At 38.4% G+C, this 15678-nt stretch overlaps 1 protein-coding gene and 1 non-coding gene across 2 annotated transcripts; one reads left to right on the forward strand and one right to left on the reverse strand.

The window, feature by feature from the left end:
• Positions 1-567: 567 nt before the first annotated feature.
• On the forward strand, positions 568-641 carry TRNAI-AAU (transfer RNA isoleucine (anticodon AAU)). Its single transcript has one exon. It is a non-coding gene; the product is annotated as a tRNA-Ile (tRNA).
• Positions 642-1150: 509 nt separating this feature from the next.
• On the reverse strand, positions 1151-9434 carry LOC141638489 (putative glucuronosyltransferase PGSIP8). Its single transcript, XM_074447903.1, has 5 exons — positions 8906-9434; positions 3068-3323; positions 2735-2936; positions 2494-2641; positions 1151-2152 (listed from the first exon to the last, which is right to left on the reverse strand). The coding sequence occupies exons 1-5, from the start codon at positions 9157-9159 to the stop codon at positions 1606-1608; spliced, it is 1407 nt and encodes a 468-aa protein (XP_074304004.1). The 5' UTR covers positions 9160-9434; the 3' UTR covers positions 1151-1605.
• Between the last annotated feature and the right edge of the window lie 6244 nt (positions 9435-15678).

A 15678-nucleotide genomic window follows, 5' to 3' on the forward strand; every position in this document is an offset into this window, starting at 1 on the left:
TATGGCGGAAGCGGTGGCAATTCTCGAGGGGTTAAAGGAGGCGGCAAGGAAGGGACACGAGAAGTTGATGGTTGAAAGTGATTGTTTGCAAGTCATCGACGCTCTTCGGAATCATAAGCACGGCAGGAGTTCGTTCCATTTAGTTTTAGACGATATTTTAAATTTATGTTCATCGTTTTCTTTAGTGGTTTGGTCGTATACTAGTAGGAAAAACAATACGGTTGCTCATGCGTTAGCCATACTTTGGTTAGTGAGTTTGGTCGTGTGGAATGGTCAGATAACCTACCGCCGACTGCGAGCTCAGCTGTACTCTTTGATTTATCGTTAATGAAATAGGCCTTTGGCTTTTTCCTCAAAAAAAAAAAAAAAAAAAAAAAATCACTCCTTCTAAAAGCTTGCCTTGATGAACCACAAGTCACTCTAGATGGCATGGGCCGCCCAACTCCCACTAATAGAAAGCCATTGTAGCACGCGTGCGGCCTGTGGCCCAGCCCGCTATGTTTAGTAAATGGTTATGCTGGGCTAACGACTGGTAAACTATTGTGCTCCATGTGTTATTAACAACGAGGCCTATTAGCTCAGTTGGTTAGAGCGTCGTGCTAATAACGCGAAGGTCGCAGGTTCGAGACCTGCATAGGCCATTTATTATTTTTTAATTTTTTTTGGTGAAAAAGTTGTTCTTGTCAAGAGTGCGGCTACCTGGGTATTTGCTCAGAATATGTTGGGAGTTATTGAATTTTGATCAGTGGCCTTTTGAGGCACTGTTTATACTCCTACGTAATTATCTAATGGTTTTTTCCCTTTTGGATGCGGTTGCAATTTGTAAGTTCAGATCCAATTTTTAGGACAAATTGATGAACTTTGAAGTTTTCAGTTGGACACAAATTACTCGCCCTCGCTAGCTTTGCAGTATTGATCATTCACTCCTGATTGTATTGATGAGACATTGAGACTGTTTGCGGTAAGCTGATTAAGATGACCAGCTAAATTTGCAACGAAATCTTCGAAATCTTCCAAAGTACTCCGTACTAGCATTCTAACCTGAACTCGGTCAATTTAGTGTCAGCGGGGAAAGTAGACTGCAATAAACAGAAACTGACCCTCAAGTTCAATAAAACCGTAAGTTGTGACATGACCCGACAAAAGTGACTCACAGTAGAGGTGATCCTCAAAACTCTTCATAAATCAACCACATTTTGGCGTCCACCTTTCATTTTATACAATGCTTGAAATGACCCGAAATAACTAAAACTTTCGTAAAAACAGATGAAATACAGCTCAAAAACAACAGTCGATGATTAATTCAATGTCAATAGAATTTCTGTACATAAAGCCAACTTTTTTGGCCAGCATTAGCATTTGACAACCAAACTCAACGGCTAACTCAAGTGCAGAACAATTGCTCTGTGCACCCACTACTATCCACATGCTACCAATAATAACTGATACGCGGGAAGATAATCTGTACGTTCCTTTTTGTCTCCGAGACAATACATGGAAGAATTTGCTCAATTCAATTATACCATCCAAGTAGGCGAAGCTTCATGCCCAAAACAAGCTTCCATTTCTCTCAATTCCACTGATATCATTTGGAACACCCATCATTTAGTAGATCTTGTTAAACCCGGAAGGAGGAGGAGATTCGTTCAGTCTACTTGGCAAGAAAGCTTCCCTTTCAAGAGAAACTTGAAGGCTTGACATGACTTTGCTGTAAGAAATCCACAGTATAGGGGAAGCACAAAAGGCATAGGCAAACACGACAAGTGCCCTTACCACCCCGTCTTTGTACCAAGGGTAAGCCATCACTAGAAGCACCCCGAATATCCCAAGACCTGGGGTTATCACAGGTAATGTGGGTAACATGAAGGTGTTAATGGTTATGGAAGAAAGGGCAAAAGAGCCTAATAAGTAAAGGGCCCACCCCACCAAAGGGTGAATAGTGTGAGGGACAATACAAAAGGGAATGACATAGGCTGCTATAACTGACGCCAATGCTATGAATTTCAGACCCACGTGGTATGCAGTCACGCTCTTGCTGTCAAAACGCCGGTAGCAAAGCTTGGAAACATTTGGTCGAGCTAACCGAGTTATGGCAATTATTCCTAGGTAAAGAACTATCTCGATCAACACCATAGGAATCTCAGCTTGATACCTACAAATTAAAATAGGTTATCAGAGAATGTAATTTGATGTTTCAAGTTAATTGCATTGTTTTCATGGTCACACATTGATGTACTCGCTTAGACCTACCAATCATGACACTCTATTGGATTTCGGGTACTGCTGGTGGGTGCGTGTCAAATTGGGTTCTATTCATTTTGAAAACATTGCTTGCCTGGTGCATTTCGCTATATCAGTATATTCTTTACATGTGCATGTCAATTTAGGTCAGATCATTCAGATGGAGTCGATTTCGCTACTCCTTGCTCTTTTAAAGTCCATGGGTATCACCCTAACCTAACTAGCTACTCAAGATGAGTGTTTGACACTTACCCAAGAGTTTTGCGGCGTTGTTCGTGCCATGAGAATCCAAGAGGGAGAGCAGGATATGACCACCAATACCATGGCTTCATCCATACTGCTCCAGGAAAGGTGATCACGCTGTTTGGTCCACAAGGCACATTCCAGCGTAGTTTGAGGTCTGTAACATTATAAAGTTATAACAAGTATTAGACAAAGACAATCCAAATGAAACAACGATGACATTAACTGTGATATGATCAATTATACTTACAGAAGTAAGAAGCATCCATTTGATAACCCAAAGGAAGCCTATAGTTCCCATCAAGCTTGGTGCCATTAGCCGGAGGATGAAACATAGGCATATCAAGCAAGTCTGCAAAATAGCCACCGATAAAACCCTGGTCTGCTCCGTCTGGATTAGGCGTTCCTATCTCCAGTTCATGAAGCATGTCCTTGAAAACCTTCTTAGACGGCTATAATCCACAACAGAAAATCTTAGAATGAATGTAAGCAGTGAAGATATAAAAACCCAAAAAAAAAAAACTGGTCCGAGATTTTGAATCTCTAGCCCAAGAACATTAGACCAGCTTATGCGGTTAATTACCTGTAGGACAAAGAGACCGGTGTGGAAGATGCAGGGATTGATAAAGGCTGCACAAAACTGGCCACACTGAAACAACTCATCGGTCTTCTGGAGGAATAGATTGTCAGCATCAAGCATGACCACTCTATCGTATTCCACAAGGTTCCAAGCATAGAGTTTGTTAAGAGTTAACTTGAATCTGTCATGATCGTTGCTAGCAATATAAGGGTTGAACACATTCTCTACTCTCACTACCTTAAGTCCATCTTCTACTTCCCTGAAAACAATCACTTTTGATCAGCCAAATTGGATGACTTGTTTCATTTTTATTTATTTATTTTTGCATCATATAGACCGGATCTATTATGCAATGACCGTGCTACAGATGCAATTAATCAATTCCGCAATCAAACAATACATGTTACTACCTCCATCCAATTTACTCCGTATTTGATATTAACTTCCATCACTAGACATTTTCAGATACATAGATTTAAAAGTCATAATTGTCATGTTGCATTTTATAAAATAAAATAAAATAAAAGTTAATAATTAACATTCTGCAACAAACTATAAAAATTGTACAAAGTATTTTTATGAATATTAAATTCTTGGATCATAAAAGTCAAATGGAAACAACACAAATAGGAACAATTGTACATATGCTTTACAACATCTATAATATGTACAATTGTACTCCTCCGTTCCAACTTCCAATCATTAGTTTACCTTTGATTAAAATACTTCTCGCAAAAATATAAACATATATAAATGATCATGACGTAAGGAGTAAGCATATATAGTACTCCATATATACTAGTAGTATACTAGGTAGCACGGACACGGACACGGACACGGACACGGACACGCGATATAACATCTCATGAAATTTAGGACACGGGACACGTCATTTAAATTTAATAAAATATATATTTTATATTTATTTATGTGCGATTTTATTTTTGAAAAATTATTTGAATATTAAATTTAAATAAGTGAAGATAAAACTTGACGTTAATTATAACTCATTCTCATTTCCAAAACCAAAAACTAACTTATAATCAACTATTTCGACGTCTCATTACTAGTCTAAAGAACATCATTTACCGCTAATTCAACTTATTTTCCCACCAAATTCAACCATATAACAATTCACGCCATTTACCTTAAATTCAACTTGATTCCGTTTGAAAGTGTGTCCAAATACCATGGACACGGCTCAAAATACCATGGACACGTGTCAGACACGTGCCCAAATAAAAGATGAAAGTTAGACACGGCTTTACAAGTGTCCGACACGTTTTGACGTGTGTCCGACGAGTGTCGTGTCCAACACGGGAACGCCGATTAGGAGGAGTGTCCGTGCAACCTAGGTAGTATACTACTCTACAAGTGTATTGTCGAATGATACTCCATATATCGTAGATAAAAATTGAACAAATAAAATATTTATGTTAACTAATATGGTTAAAATAAATGACATCATGAGTGTACGCAAGCTAATGCAGAAATTATGCCAAAGTTCAAATCATTTGTACACTTATAGGTAGACCTGGCCAACTGAAAAGGACAGCCCGACCCGATCCAGCCTCGAGAGTTGTCAATCCCAAGGCCCTCCTGGCCCAATCCTGACCTTGCACCCCAACCCAATGAATCTACGCCCGTTAAAAATAATAAAAACATGGCAGCATGAGTCTGTTCATGGCTAGACATGAGTTAGGCCGACCCAGTAAGACCCTTACGGCCTTACCACATGCCGGTTGACGATCTAGGTTGCTTGACCTGGGCCGTTGCCAAGTCTAGTTATATAGAAATTAGACAATCAATGTGATATTTAAGTGATGTTTAATCACACATATAAGTCTCGAAAGATTGCTGGCAAAAAAAAAAGTCTTCAGAAACAAGGACTACTGAAAATGAAAGGCCATGACACCCAATGTTATCCGTACAGCTCTAGGTCGGCAATATTGTAGTAGTAGTAGAAGACTAGTAGTTCAACTAACCAGTAACATTATCTATGTCTGACCAAACTAGTTTGTCTTAATAATAAAACGGGTTAAATATTATTCATATGTGCATATAAGACAAATCTTTTGTTTTTCACACTATATTTTGCAAAGCTTAAGAGAAATATACCGGTCTTAAATGAGAAGTTGCCATGACCAAATTAATGTGTATAGCTCAAGGAATAGATGCACAAGTAAGTATTTGCCTATTTGGTGCCCATAAGGCCATAACTCATTTCGCCTTCTAATATAATATTCCTACATCTTTTTGTTCCTTGCATATATAAGTAGATAAAATGATGATCAGACGCCCAAAAGGCCATATATAAAAGATAAATTTATAAAAATAATCAGATTTAGCTAATAAAATTTCCTACATTAGCCTTTAGTTTTTTGAGTACGAATGAAACCATGAGTTCCTATTCTTTTACAAAGATATGTAGTCATTCAACCCCACGATGTGATGAGTCGAGTTGTCGAGATCCAGGTGCCAACGACTCCGTCAAGATAAACTTTTTGGTAATAACAAAAACATCACGTTATACCAATAAACCCAAAAACTGAATAGAACAAGTCTAATAAAAAAAAGATGATGCAATGAGTTTATTAACACCTTTTTACAATTAAAGTGAAAAACCATAAATAATAGAATTGGTTATGAATCAGGTAAAAAAAAATGTGTATATTTATTATGAAAATACGTTTGAATCACGATAAACAAATCACGAAGAAAACATAAGAAGGCCTAAAAAATTGATCTTTCAATAACTGAGCGAGTAACCGTTTTTCTTAAACTTTTGTAAATTGAAAAATATCATATGGATGCTACTTAGTAGACAAGTAGTGCAAATTGTTGGGCTTGACTACTTGAGCAACCTTTTTAAGTTTCAACGAACCTTTGAATTTGTCGTACTTGAACTACCCGTTTGATTAAAGTAACCGTTGAGATGTTGGTACTTCGTAGACTAATATAATAATGTTGTTTGACAATTAGCGCGTTTTTCCCGTAATCATCACATGCTTCTCCATATGTTAGATCATTTTGATAACTGTTAGCTTTTTCTGTTCATGGATTTGTACAAACACAAATTCTTATTTGTGACGGAAGGTATCCGTCACAAATAAGAGACGGATACCATATCCCCTCACAAATTACCCATTTGCCTTGAGTGGGGGAAGCACATGGGGGGACCCTCCTTTGTCCCTTCTACCCATTTTCTCTCACAAACTACCCGTCGCAACCCGCGACCCGTCGCAAGCAAGACTTACACTTGTACAAATACTTCTTGATTACAATTCAACTACATTAATACAATTACGTCAATTCCTAAAAAAATCCTGTTTAAGTGGCGGGGTAAGGATTTGAGGTTAGGGAGGCGAAAAATTTCAATAAAGGCAAACAAGTAATGACATAAGATAAACTCGAGAAAATCGAAAATCTGAACTAAAACTTGCTAACATCTTTACTTTCCTGCACGAGCGTCCTTGCTAGCCCCTCTAAATCTGCCACTCGGGCTATGATGAAGTAAGAATTATCGAACTTATGTCTTGCTCATCCTTTTATCTATCCTTTCATCAAATTATAGAGAGTACATTTTAATTTTTAAACGAGGCATAATTAAAACGTATCTTGAATTAGATCGATTGATGGCTTCACGTGGAAAGTCTAATAAACTAATCCGCATTTAAAATGCCATACGACATCGCCAAAGATTGATTTTTTTTTTTCTTATGTGATAATATGAATGAAAAGTTTAAAACTGGCCAAAAAAAGTCACCTAATAGTTGTCAAATTAATTATAGTATATACTTTATTAATTACAAAACAACAAAGATGAAAACAAATTTGGTCATCAAAACTAATATACTCCCTCCATGTTTTTATATATGACGTTTTGTATTTACGAGGTAAGCCTTTGACTTTAATATTTACAAAAATATATTTGTTCAAAAAATATAAAAATGGTACCATTAAATTCCTTACGAAAAACACTTTCATATGAGTATACATATCATAATATTTAGTTTTATATTTTAAGAGATATTGAAGAGAGAATGGAGTGTCTCGAAATGTGAGAAAGTTATATATAAAAAAATAGAGTGAGTAGAATAGTGCTTACTAAGCATGATAAGGATATATTAGAAAAAAACATATCCTGAGCTTATTAAATTGGAGTTGTAACTTGTAGCTATCACCAAACCACGCATGTTGATGTTACTATTGCCGTCGACATACATACCCTACTTTATACTATGAACAAGTCTACTAATTTTTCTATCGAAAACTCAAGTGGACAAAAATTAAAAGTCAAAAGTCTATTAATTCACTTAAACTTCGAAAAAATAACCAAAATATGAAGGGCCATCTACATGACTACATCTAATGATCCTTTTAAAATTCTGATTGTTAAGAACATTTAAAGATTGCAGTCAAGAGTGCTAACAAGAGTTAGAAAAGAAGTAAACGGAGAGGATCCTAATGTAATTAGGCGCAAAATGTCACATCCACAAGACAAGGGTGTGGATTAGTTTAGAAAAGCCGTGGCATTAGGATTCTCGTATACTAAAACGACTTGGACGACCGTAGCTGTCAATTCTCTAATTAACAGACACATTAACACAAGTAGTAGACTCGTAGTGCACAGCAAACGAAGATATTTTGCTCCTCTGTTGTCTAATTGGGCCCTACACCCACCCAAATAAACCATTAAGATTACGCCATGTGTCAATCTCAAATGTTAGAAGTAGTCTCTGGAGAAAGTCAATTAAGTCACGTAATGAAACATTCAGATGATTGGAGGCCCACAAAGAACACCCTGTGCTCACCCACACCAGATCCCCACCAACTAATTAATTATTCAAATAAATTTAACATCAAATTCATGTCACTTTTGTAATATGAACAAGTCACCATTCAACCCATTAACTTAAGTTGCGGTACCAAAACACTTGCCATAGAATATCCTTTCTTTAGTACTATCCTTCCTTTTTTGTTGTTTACATTCATTTTTGGCTTTATTATCTTAAGAAGTTAAAATAGGTATATCCGTCTTGAGATTAAAACGGGATCAATGACAAAGTCAGGATTTAAAGTCAGTCGAAGGCAAAAAATTTCAACGGGAATAAAGAGAATAGTATAAAGTATCCTTGAAAAATTCGAAAATTTTAACTAAAAAATTCAAACATCAACAGAGCGCGAGTGTCCTTCTTAGCCCCTCGCTCCACCACTGAACGGAACGGAAGTAACACCTAGCAATATGATAATTGAACATTATAAATTTTTATGAGTTTTGGTTTGATGACAGAAGTTTCATGAAACCGAAACGGTCGAGTCATCTTCCACTATAATTGCAATTGCGATTCATTAAATCCCATTTTGCAGAACACTGGAACCATACCTCATTTGCACCCGTGATTTAACAAATGAGTCATCCATCTACCTATCTATTTATAATGTTAAAGTAAGTGGGATATTGTCGTCATAAATGAGAATTTGTATAATTTTAATACAGACCCGAAACACCATAAATTCCCATTTTTTTCATCACACTAAAAACAAAACAAGTATTTATGTGTTCCCACTAATTCACACCATTTATATCATTTTTTAATTAATCAACTTATTTATCAACCTCTATATATAAAAGATTGTAAGACCGTCTTAGCCAATAATTATCGATAAAGGGTGACTAGGCTGGCTACAGATGAAGCTATAAAGAAAACATAAAACAACACATGACACTTAATAATGACAGAGCTTAAGACCAATAATAAACGACTAATTTAATTAACAACTGTAATAAATATAAATAATTAAAAGAAAGAAATGAAATAAAATAGAAGAAGAACATACATGGTGCGGACCCAACGAAGAGGAACATCAAGGGAAGCAATAACAACACGATCAGCTTGAACATCAAGTTTGAGCAGAGATCTCATCATAACACGTGTAGCTACATAAAACTCATAATCCCTTGGTGTTCCCATATACATCATCGTCGCATACGCGTTTTTATACTTTTGTTCCGCTTCCCCCGCCGCTATCAAACCCACTAAAACCACCAGTAGCGCCACTAACGACGTCGTCCGCCGCCGTATGATACACATACTTACTTCTTGTTAAGGAAATGGGGTGTTTAATAAATTAATTAATCAATGAATAAAGGTTTAAAAATTAATAATATGGTGTGAATGTGTGGGTTTAGTTTGTAGAATTAAAATGGTGTTTATTTATAAAAGGGAGGGAGGGAGGGAGGGGGAAATGGGGGTTTTGAAGAGAGAAGGCAGGAAAAGAGGGGGAAATGAACAAGGTTTGGAATGAGTCTGACTTCTTTTTACTCCTATTTGGTATGTCCCGAGTTATTATAAATAAAGCTACGGCTAATTTTAATGTATGCGTGTAATGTGTCATATGTAAACGTTTACTTGTGGAATATGAACTACTCCATAGTCCATACCAATGATACCATAATAACCACCTTGTTTGTCTTACACTTAAAAATTTATTAATAAACAATTAAACAGCAAGTCTCCAGAATCCCGACTCCCTTATTCGTCCCAAACTTAAAATAGATCAAGTTTATACTACACGTATATAAGAATGTATAAGGAAAAGCAATGGATTTATCTAATACACTCAAATGGTATAATACTTGACTCATCTTAAATTTAAGAAGGATAATGTCATCATAAATGAATAGTCTTGGGCGCGGGCATACGTACCCACAACCACCGAACTCCAAATGTACTCTAATTACTGTCAAAACGACCGTATCGGCGCGTAGATGACGACCAAGGGGTTGACACAACTGTTTGAGCTATCACTTGTCAACGAACTTACGAAATGTCATAAAATCGTTCTGTATGTTAAACATGCGGCCCAATCATCACTGGGTGTTTGGCGGGAAGTGCAGAAATGAGATATCTACACACACTATTGCATATCTTAAATGTAAACACATTTTGGCCTTATGGTCGAGATTACATACCATGAAATAAAATGTTCAAGTCTCATTCGAGACAAATGTTAAGCTAGTCCGACTCAAACCAACCGAATCTAATTGGAGGACTTCCTCCTCTTACCAAGTCTTTTTGCCTACCGGACCAAGGCTCCTTCTTTGTTCACCGATGATTCCTCTCTTCGGGTGCTACGTTCTTCGCTCCTTGTCTCTTCCGAGGTGTCCGTTGTCGCATCCTCATTCACCACATTAGCATAGCCACGATCATGATCCATAGGCCCCGATGCCATACCCAACACTCCTCCTCCGCTTCCACTTCCTTGGTAAGCACCGCTTCCGCCTCCTTGGTAAGCACCACTTCCACCTCCTTGGTAAGCGTCGCCAAAGAAACTTTTGGTGGCATAGTGAGGTCTCATACAAGGACCAAGCAAGTGTGCCTCATTAAAAGGAATCATATTATTCTAATTCGATGGTTAGATCTCATGAGCCTTGAAGACACCCAAGGTGTTCCCATTCCCAGACCAATAGCTAGGACGATGTATGTGTGGGTCGCACACCTTGGTTATAGGCCATCTCATGCATGTCCCTTAGCACTAGTTTGGTGTTCACCCGATTGATAAGGTCCAACATATGATATTTGTGGTCATAGGTTGGTTGAGGTTGGATATATAGCCTGGCATGCGATGACATGTGTATAGAATGCATAGGAGGGTCACGATGTGGTGATTGCATGGGCATGTATAAAGATGACGGGGAATATGTATAATGTCTAGGGCGTTCATAGGACGGTGAAGGCATGGACATATATGAGGGTGATGGATCATGCATCGAGTGATAAGGGAGCTCATGGGGTAGTATCGGTGTACGAGCCCGTTCTACTTCCTCATCACTAAGGGCATAGGAAATAAGCCCAACCGGAATGAGATAAGTTTGGGCCGGAGGACGAGGTGGTGTCATCTCGGGTAGGTGAGAGGTTTCGGGCAATCTCCCGGGCGCGGGAAGTCTCATGTACAAGTTCGTGTTCACTTTCCACGAGTAGCCATTCTTGTCCTTCCTATCCGCAAGCCAGAACATGTTCTTCATATAAGCGATGTCAAAGTACGACACATCCACCTTCATAAGCCTATCAATCTCCCTCGGTTCATAACCCAATAGGTTCTTTGCCAACCTAGTCACTAGAGCACCACAATCAAAAGAGCACTTGTCGGATTTGGTCATCCTCTCAAAGGCTAGACTCACTATGGTCACTCGTCTAAAATAGAAGCGTCTTTCATAGCATTGGTTGAGGTAGGAGTTCAAAAGTAGTACTTCCGTGGAGTTAAGTTTGGTAGGGTCTTTCATTCCATAAAGGATATCAGTCATGAGACGAAGGAAAATTTTCAAGACGGGGTGTTCCACATCATTTATCTTCATGGCTTTCACCTTGGTATGTTGGTTACCCATATAAAGGTCAATGTATTTGGTGGCTTTAATATCCTTTCCCACTTTGTCGTGGGTAAAGTCGGTCCTCTTTTCTACACCTAATCGTTCCGCAAACAATCACTAGATAGGTTGAAGGAGGTGTTCTTGAGTCGAAAACTCACGGAATGGTCTCTCTTATTGTGGACAAAAGAGCTCAAGAATTAAAGGGTGAGGTTGGGGTAGCTTATCTCCGCCAAATTGTATAGCCCCTCCACACCAAGTACCCTAAAAGTGTCATGTACTTGCTCATCTATTCCTAAAATTTCCAAGGCACCCTTTGATACACACCTACACTACGCCAAATAATAGGTGCAACAACGGTTAGATAAGGTGATAATCGTTGTAATACAAAATACAGAACCGTTATTACATCGACCGTTGTTATTTTGTGACCACGGTTGTTAAAAAGGCGGAGCCGTTATGAAATGTAAATAACGGGTTCAAATAACCGTAATACAATATTAAGAACGGTTCAAAACCCATTGTTTATAATATTGAAACCGTGGTAGTATTAGTTTGAATGCTCTACGGAAACCTATGACAACGGTTTTACTGAAACACAACCGTTGTAAAATAGTAAATATGACAATGGTTTATGCTTATTAAACTGTTTTAAATGTCATGAATTCGACAACGGTTTATGCTTATTAAACCGTTATATTATGGATGAATATGTCAACGGGTTTCTATTTAAATGCGACCATTTTCAATATATTTATTGACCACGGTTTTATTTTTAACCGTAATCGAATTTATAAATATTTTTTTAAAAAAAATTGTTTTAACAGGTTCCAGCAGCTGCTAAAATACTAATTTTTGCAGTAACAGGTTCCGGTGAAATGCTACTGCAAAATAGCATTTCAGCAGCTGCGCATTGCAAAATTTCAATCCTGTAACATCAGAATATTACACAAATTGATCTATTCTGTGACACCCCCATACTCCAAGTGCTTTACCATGACCACTTAAGGTATGAGAACGTCACCATCTCGGTTGCGCGAGGCAATGATACTCAAATAGACAATAACGAAACGTATTTAAAAGATAATAAAGTTTAAGTGATACAAGCCAAACTCCAAAAACGGTTAAAAGGAAATACAAGGTTCTCGAAACTGTCAACTACTAAACAACTACAAAATGTTCGACACAGCGGAAGACTTCTAAAACTGCAACGTGATGACTCATCCCAGCTATCCCATGCGCATCGTCTCATACCTGCTCAATAACTGCTCACCACCCCCGAATGGATCGCCACAGTTTTTAAAACATTTAAACGGGGTCAGTACTGATTACACAAAAAACAATAGCCACAATGAAACAGGAACACAAACAGCTCACATAGCTCAAACCAATCTCCAGTCTCCATCTCCAATCTCCACACAACTGACTACACACTAAAGTGTGTAGCCCTGCCAGAGTACCCATCGAAACAAGTACTCCACGCCGCCAGTGGGGGACCGCGGCCGTACCCACCAAATCCCCGCTCATCTCCATCGAGCGATAAACCCAAGTTTTCTTAATGTGCACATCCTCTCCTGTGGCGGGTTCCACAGAGGGTGAACCAAGGGCGTGAAACCACTCCCGCAAGTGACTCCACTCAGCCAGGGACGCGCCCCGAATATCACTGTGGACAGCGGGGGTGCCCACGGGGGCGCTTGGGAGGAAAGAGAAACAAGCGTTTGCATTTTTGTTGGAGTCGCCACCAATTTTTATGGGAAATTGGAACCGTTCGAATACCTCGTGCCATGTCTAGACACAAAGTAAAGACATGAACACTAAGCAATCGTTACCCTTAGCATTCTATGTCTAGAATGACTCTCGTGGATGCCAATGAACACGGGTGCTCACGGAGATCTGGAGTAAGGGGTGAGGGTACGTATTAGGAAGCTCTTTTGATCGAACACCTAATCCCGCCCGCCTCGATATAGGCCTCTACTAATGATTAGGGAAGTTATTCGTACTTGATATATCGTCGATTATATGCATGCAATGCAACATCCAAGTTTTAATCCTAACATGTGAGAATTAGACTAAGTCGGTTGACAATCAATTTAGCATACAATTAATGTCGAAGTAGGATTTAATGTCCAATTACATGTGAAAGCATACAAATGATACAATAAATATGACAAATGCAATAAAAGAAAATTGCAATAAAGAAAATTACAATAATTACAATGGAATAGGCGATTTATGTCGAAAATACCTTCAAAACGGATAATTTGAGAAAACGAATAAAAGAACGAAATAACGAACAAAACAGAAGGCGATAATACGGATAATAGTTAATTATACGTAAACTAAATAAACTAAGTCAAAAAACAACGGAGTTCAGGGACAAAATTCAACCCGGAACAGGCGCAACAGAGCTGCGTCCTTTGGAATAGGCGCAGCAGTTGCTGCGTCTGTTCCTGACCTGAATTCTGGCTGTGAAGCCGGAATTGCGTGTTGTTAACATCAATTGGTAAATTTAATGATTGATTAAATTATTTACTCGGATGAAAGTGATTAATGGGTTATTTACATGTGATTAATGGGTCATAAAGCAATAAAACATGGATGAGACGGAATTAAATGAATTATTTACATGAATGAATGATTAATTAATAACAAATTAAACTAATTAATTAGGTTAAATACAATGGATTAACGAATATCTGATGGTGACGAGGAATAAACAGATGGAAATATATCAAAGGTCGAATTCCAGAAACTCAATATGAACAAATCGAATTTCTACAACCCGGATTTGAGTTTAATGACGAAAACCCGCAAATATGAAATTACTTGGGATTTAAGCCGAATTTATGATGAATTAAACATGTTAATGGTGAATAATAATATAAATGTGAAATATTATACCATTATGACGAAGATTAACAAAAAACGGAAACAAATAAGAAAGAACGAATTACAGAGGACGAAGGAAGAAGAAAGGAAGCAGGAACTGCGGCAGCCTCACGAAGAGGCAAAAGCAGTGCCGCGCTCCTTCAAGAGGCGCAGCGATTCTTTCGCGTCCTTTCTCGACGGTTATCTTCTGGAAATCCGTAAAAAGAGGTTTTGAACACGGTTTTAGAAATCGGTTTTAATGATATTTTCGACATAAATCTTACATTGATGATTACAAAAAGTAAATACAATAAATAAATAAGGATTATACACCCTCAGACTTACATGTCTGACGAAACGAGAAGGACTAAGATATCGATTAGTGATGCTCGACGCGAATGTAAAGAAAGTGCCCTCGTAAGAGGAAAACGATTAAATTAATAAGTTGATTGATGTGGAGTTGGTCAAATTGGTCGGTCATGCAAACGAGGCTGGTACTCAGAAGGATCCGAGCTTACGTGGTCGAATGTTCAAGCACGTAGACGCCAAAAAGTAAGAACAAAGGTCTAGAATGCAAAGGGAGAAGAGAAGGGCGGACACTCGCGTGAGAAATATGAGGAGCGAAGGCTCCTATTTATACTAATCACGTGAAGGATTTAGGATTTCGGAGACTCTTTGGAAGTGAATCTCGGAAAGATATGAAAAAGATACGAGAATTACGCAGAAAGGACTGGGAAGAGGCGCAGCGAGCCATCTGCGTCTCTTGGAAGAGGCGCAAAGACTGGCTGCGTCTGTTCCCAAGTGGTTTCCTCCTGCGGAAGAAAGATTTCCGTGTTTAAGTTATGGTAGGACGGAATAATTTTGTTTTCCTTAATATTTTTTGTGAATATTTCGGGAAATTGTTTACCAAAGGATGAAAATTATGAAATATGGAATAGAAATATCCGGAACATTCGAACATTCGACTCGGGATTTAACGGTTATCGAGAAAATGAAGACGGTTTTAGGCCCGGACTCCAAATGTACTCTAATTATCACAAAACGACCGTATCGGCACGTAGATGACAACTAAGAGGTAGACATTAATATTTGAGCAATCACTTGACGATAAACTTACGAATTGTCACAAATCGTTCCGCGTACCAAACATGCGGCCCAATCATCACCGGGTGGTTTGCGAGAGGTGTAGAAACGAGGTGTCTACAGAGCCCCCACTTTGACTGAGGCTTGGACAAGGCGAAAGTCAAAGTATAGCCATCAGGTCAATCGAAGATTACAACCTGACGACTATGGCGACGCGAGGCGGCTCAAGGGGTCTGAGCCAAGGACCTGTCGTCTGGAACATTTTAAAGTCTGTCGACTATCGGGGAGGGTCGTT

This window comes from Silene latifolia, unplaced genomic scaffold (genome assembly GCF_048544455.1).
Source record: "Silene latifolia isolate original U9 population unplaced genomic scaffold, ASM4854445v1 scaffold_20.1, whole genome shotgun sequence".
In the NCBI taxonomy this organism is placed as follows: domain Eukaryota; kingdom Viridiplantae; phylum Streptophyta; class Magnoliopsida; order Caryophyllales; family Caryophyllaceae; genus Silene; species Silene latifolia.

What these genes read in the sequence shown, in the direction of transcription:
- LOC141638489 (XM_074447903.1), bottom strand. Translation starts at nt 9,159, where the DNA reads ATGTGTATCATACGGCGGCGGACGACGTCGTTAGTGGCGCTACTGGTG. An exon ending in CTTCGTTGGGTCCGCACCAT is followed by an intron (nt 3,324 to 8,905) that starts GTATGTTCTTCT and finishes GATTGTTTTCAG; the next exon opens with GGAAGTAGAAGATGGACTTA. An exon ending in CAACGCCGCAAAACTCTTGG is followed by an intron (nt 2,153 to 2,493) that starts GTAAGTGTCAAA and finishes TTTAATTTGTAG; the next exon opens with GTATCAAGCTGAGATTCCTA.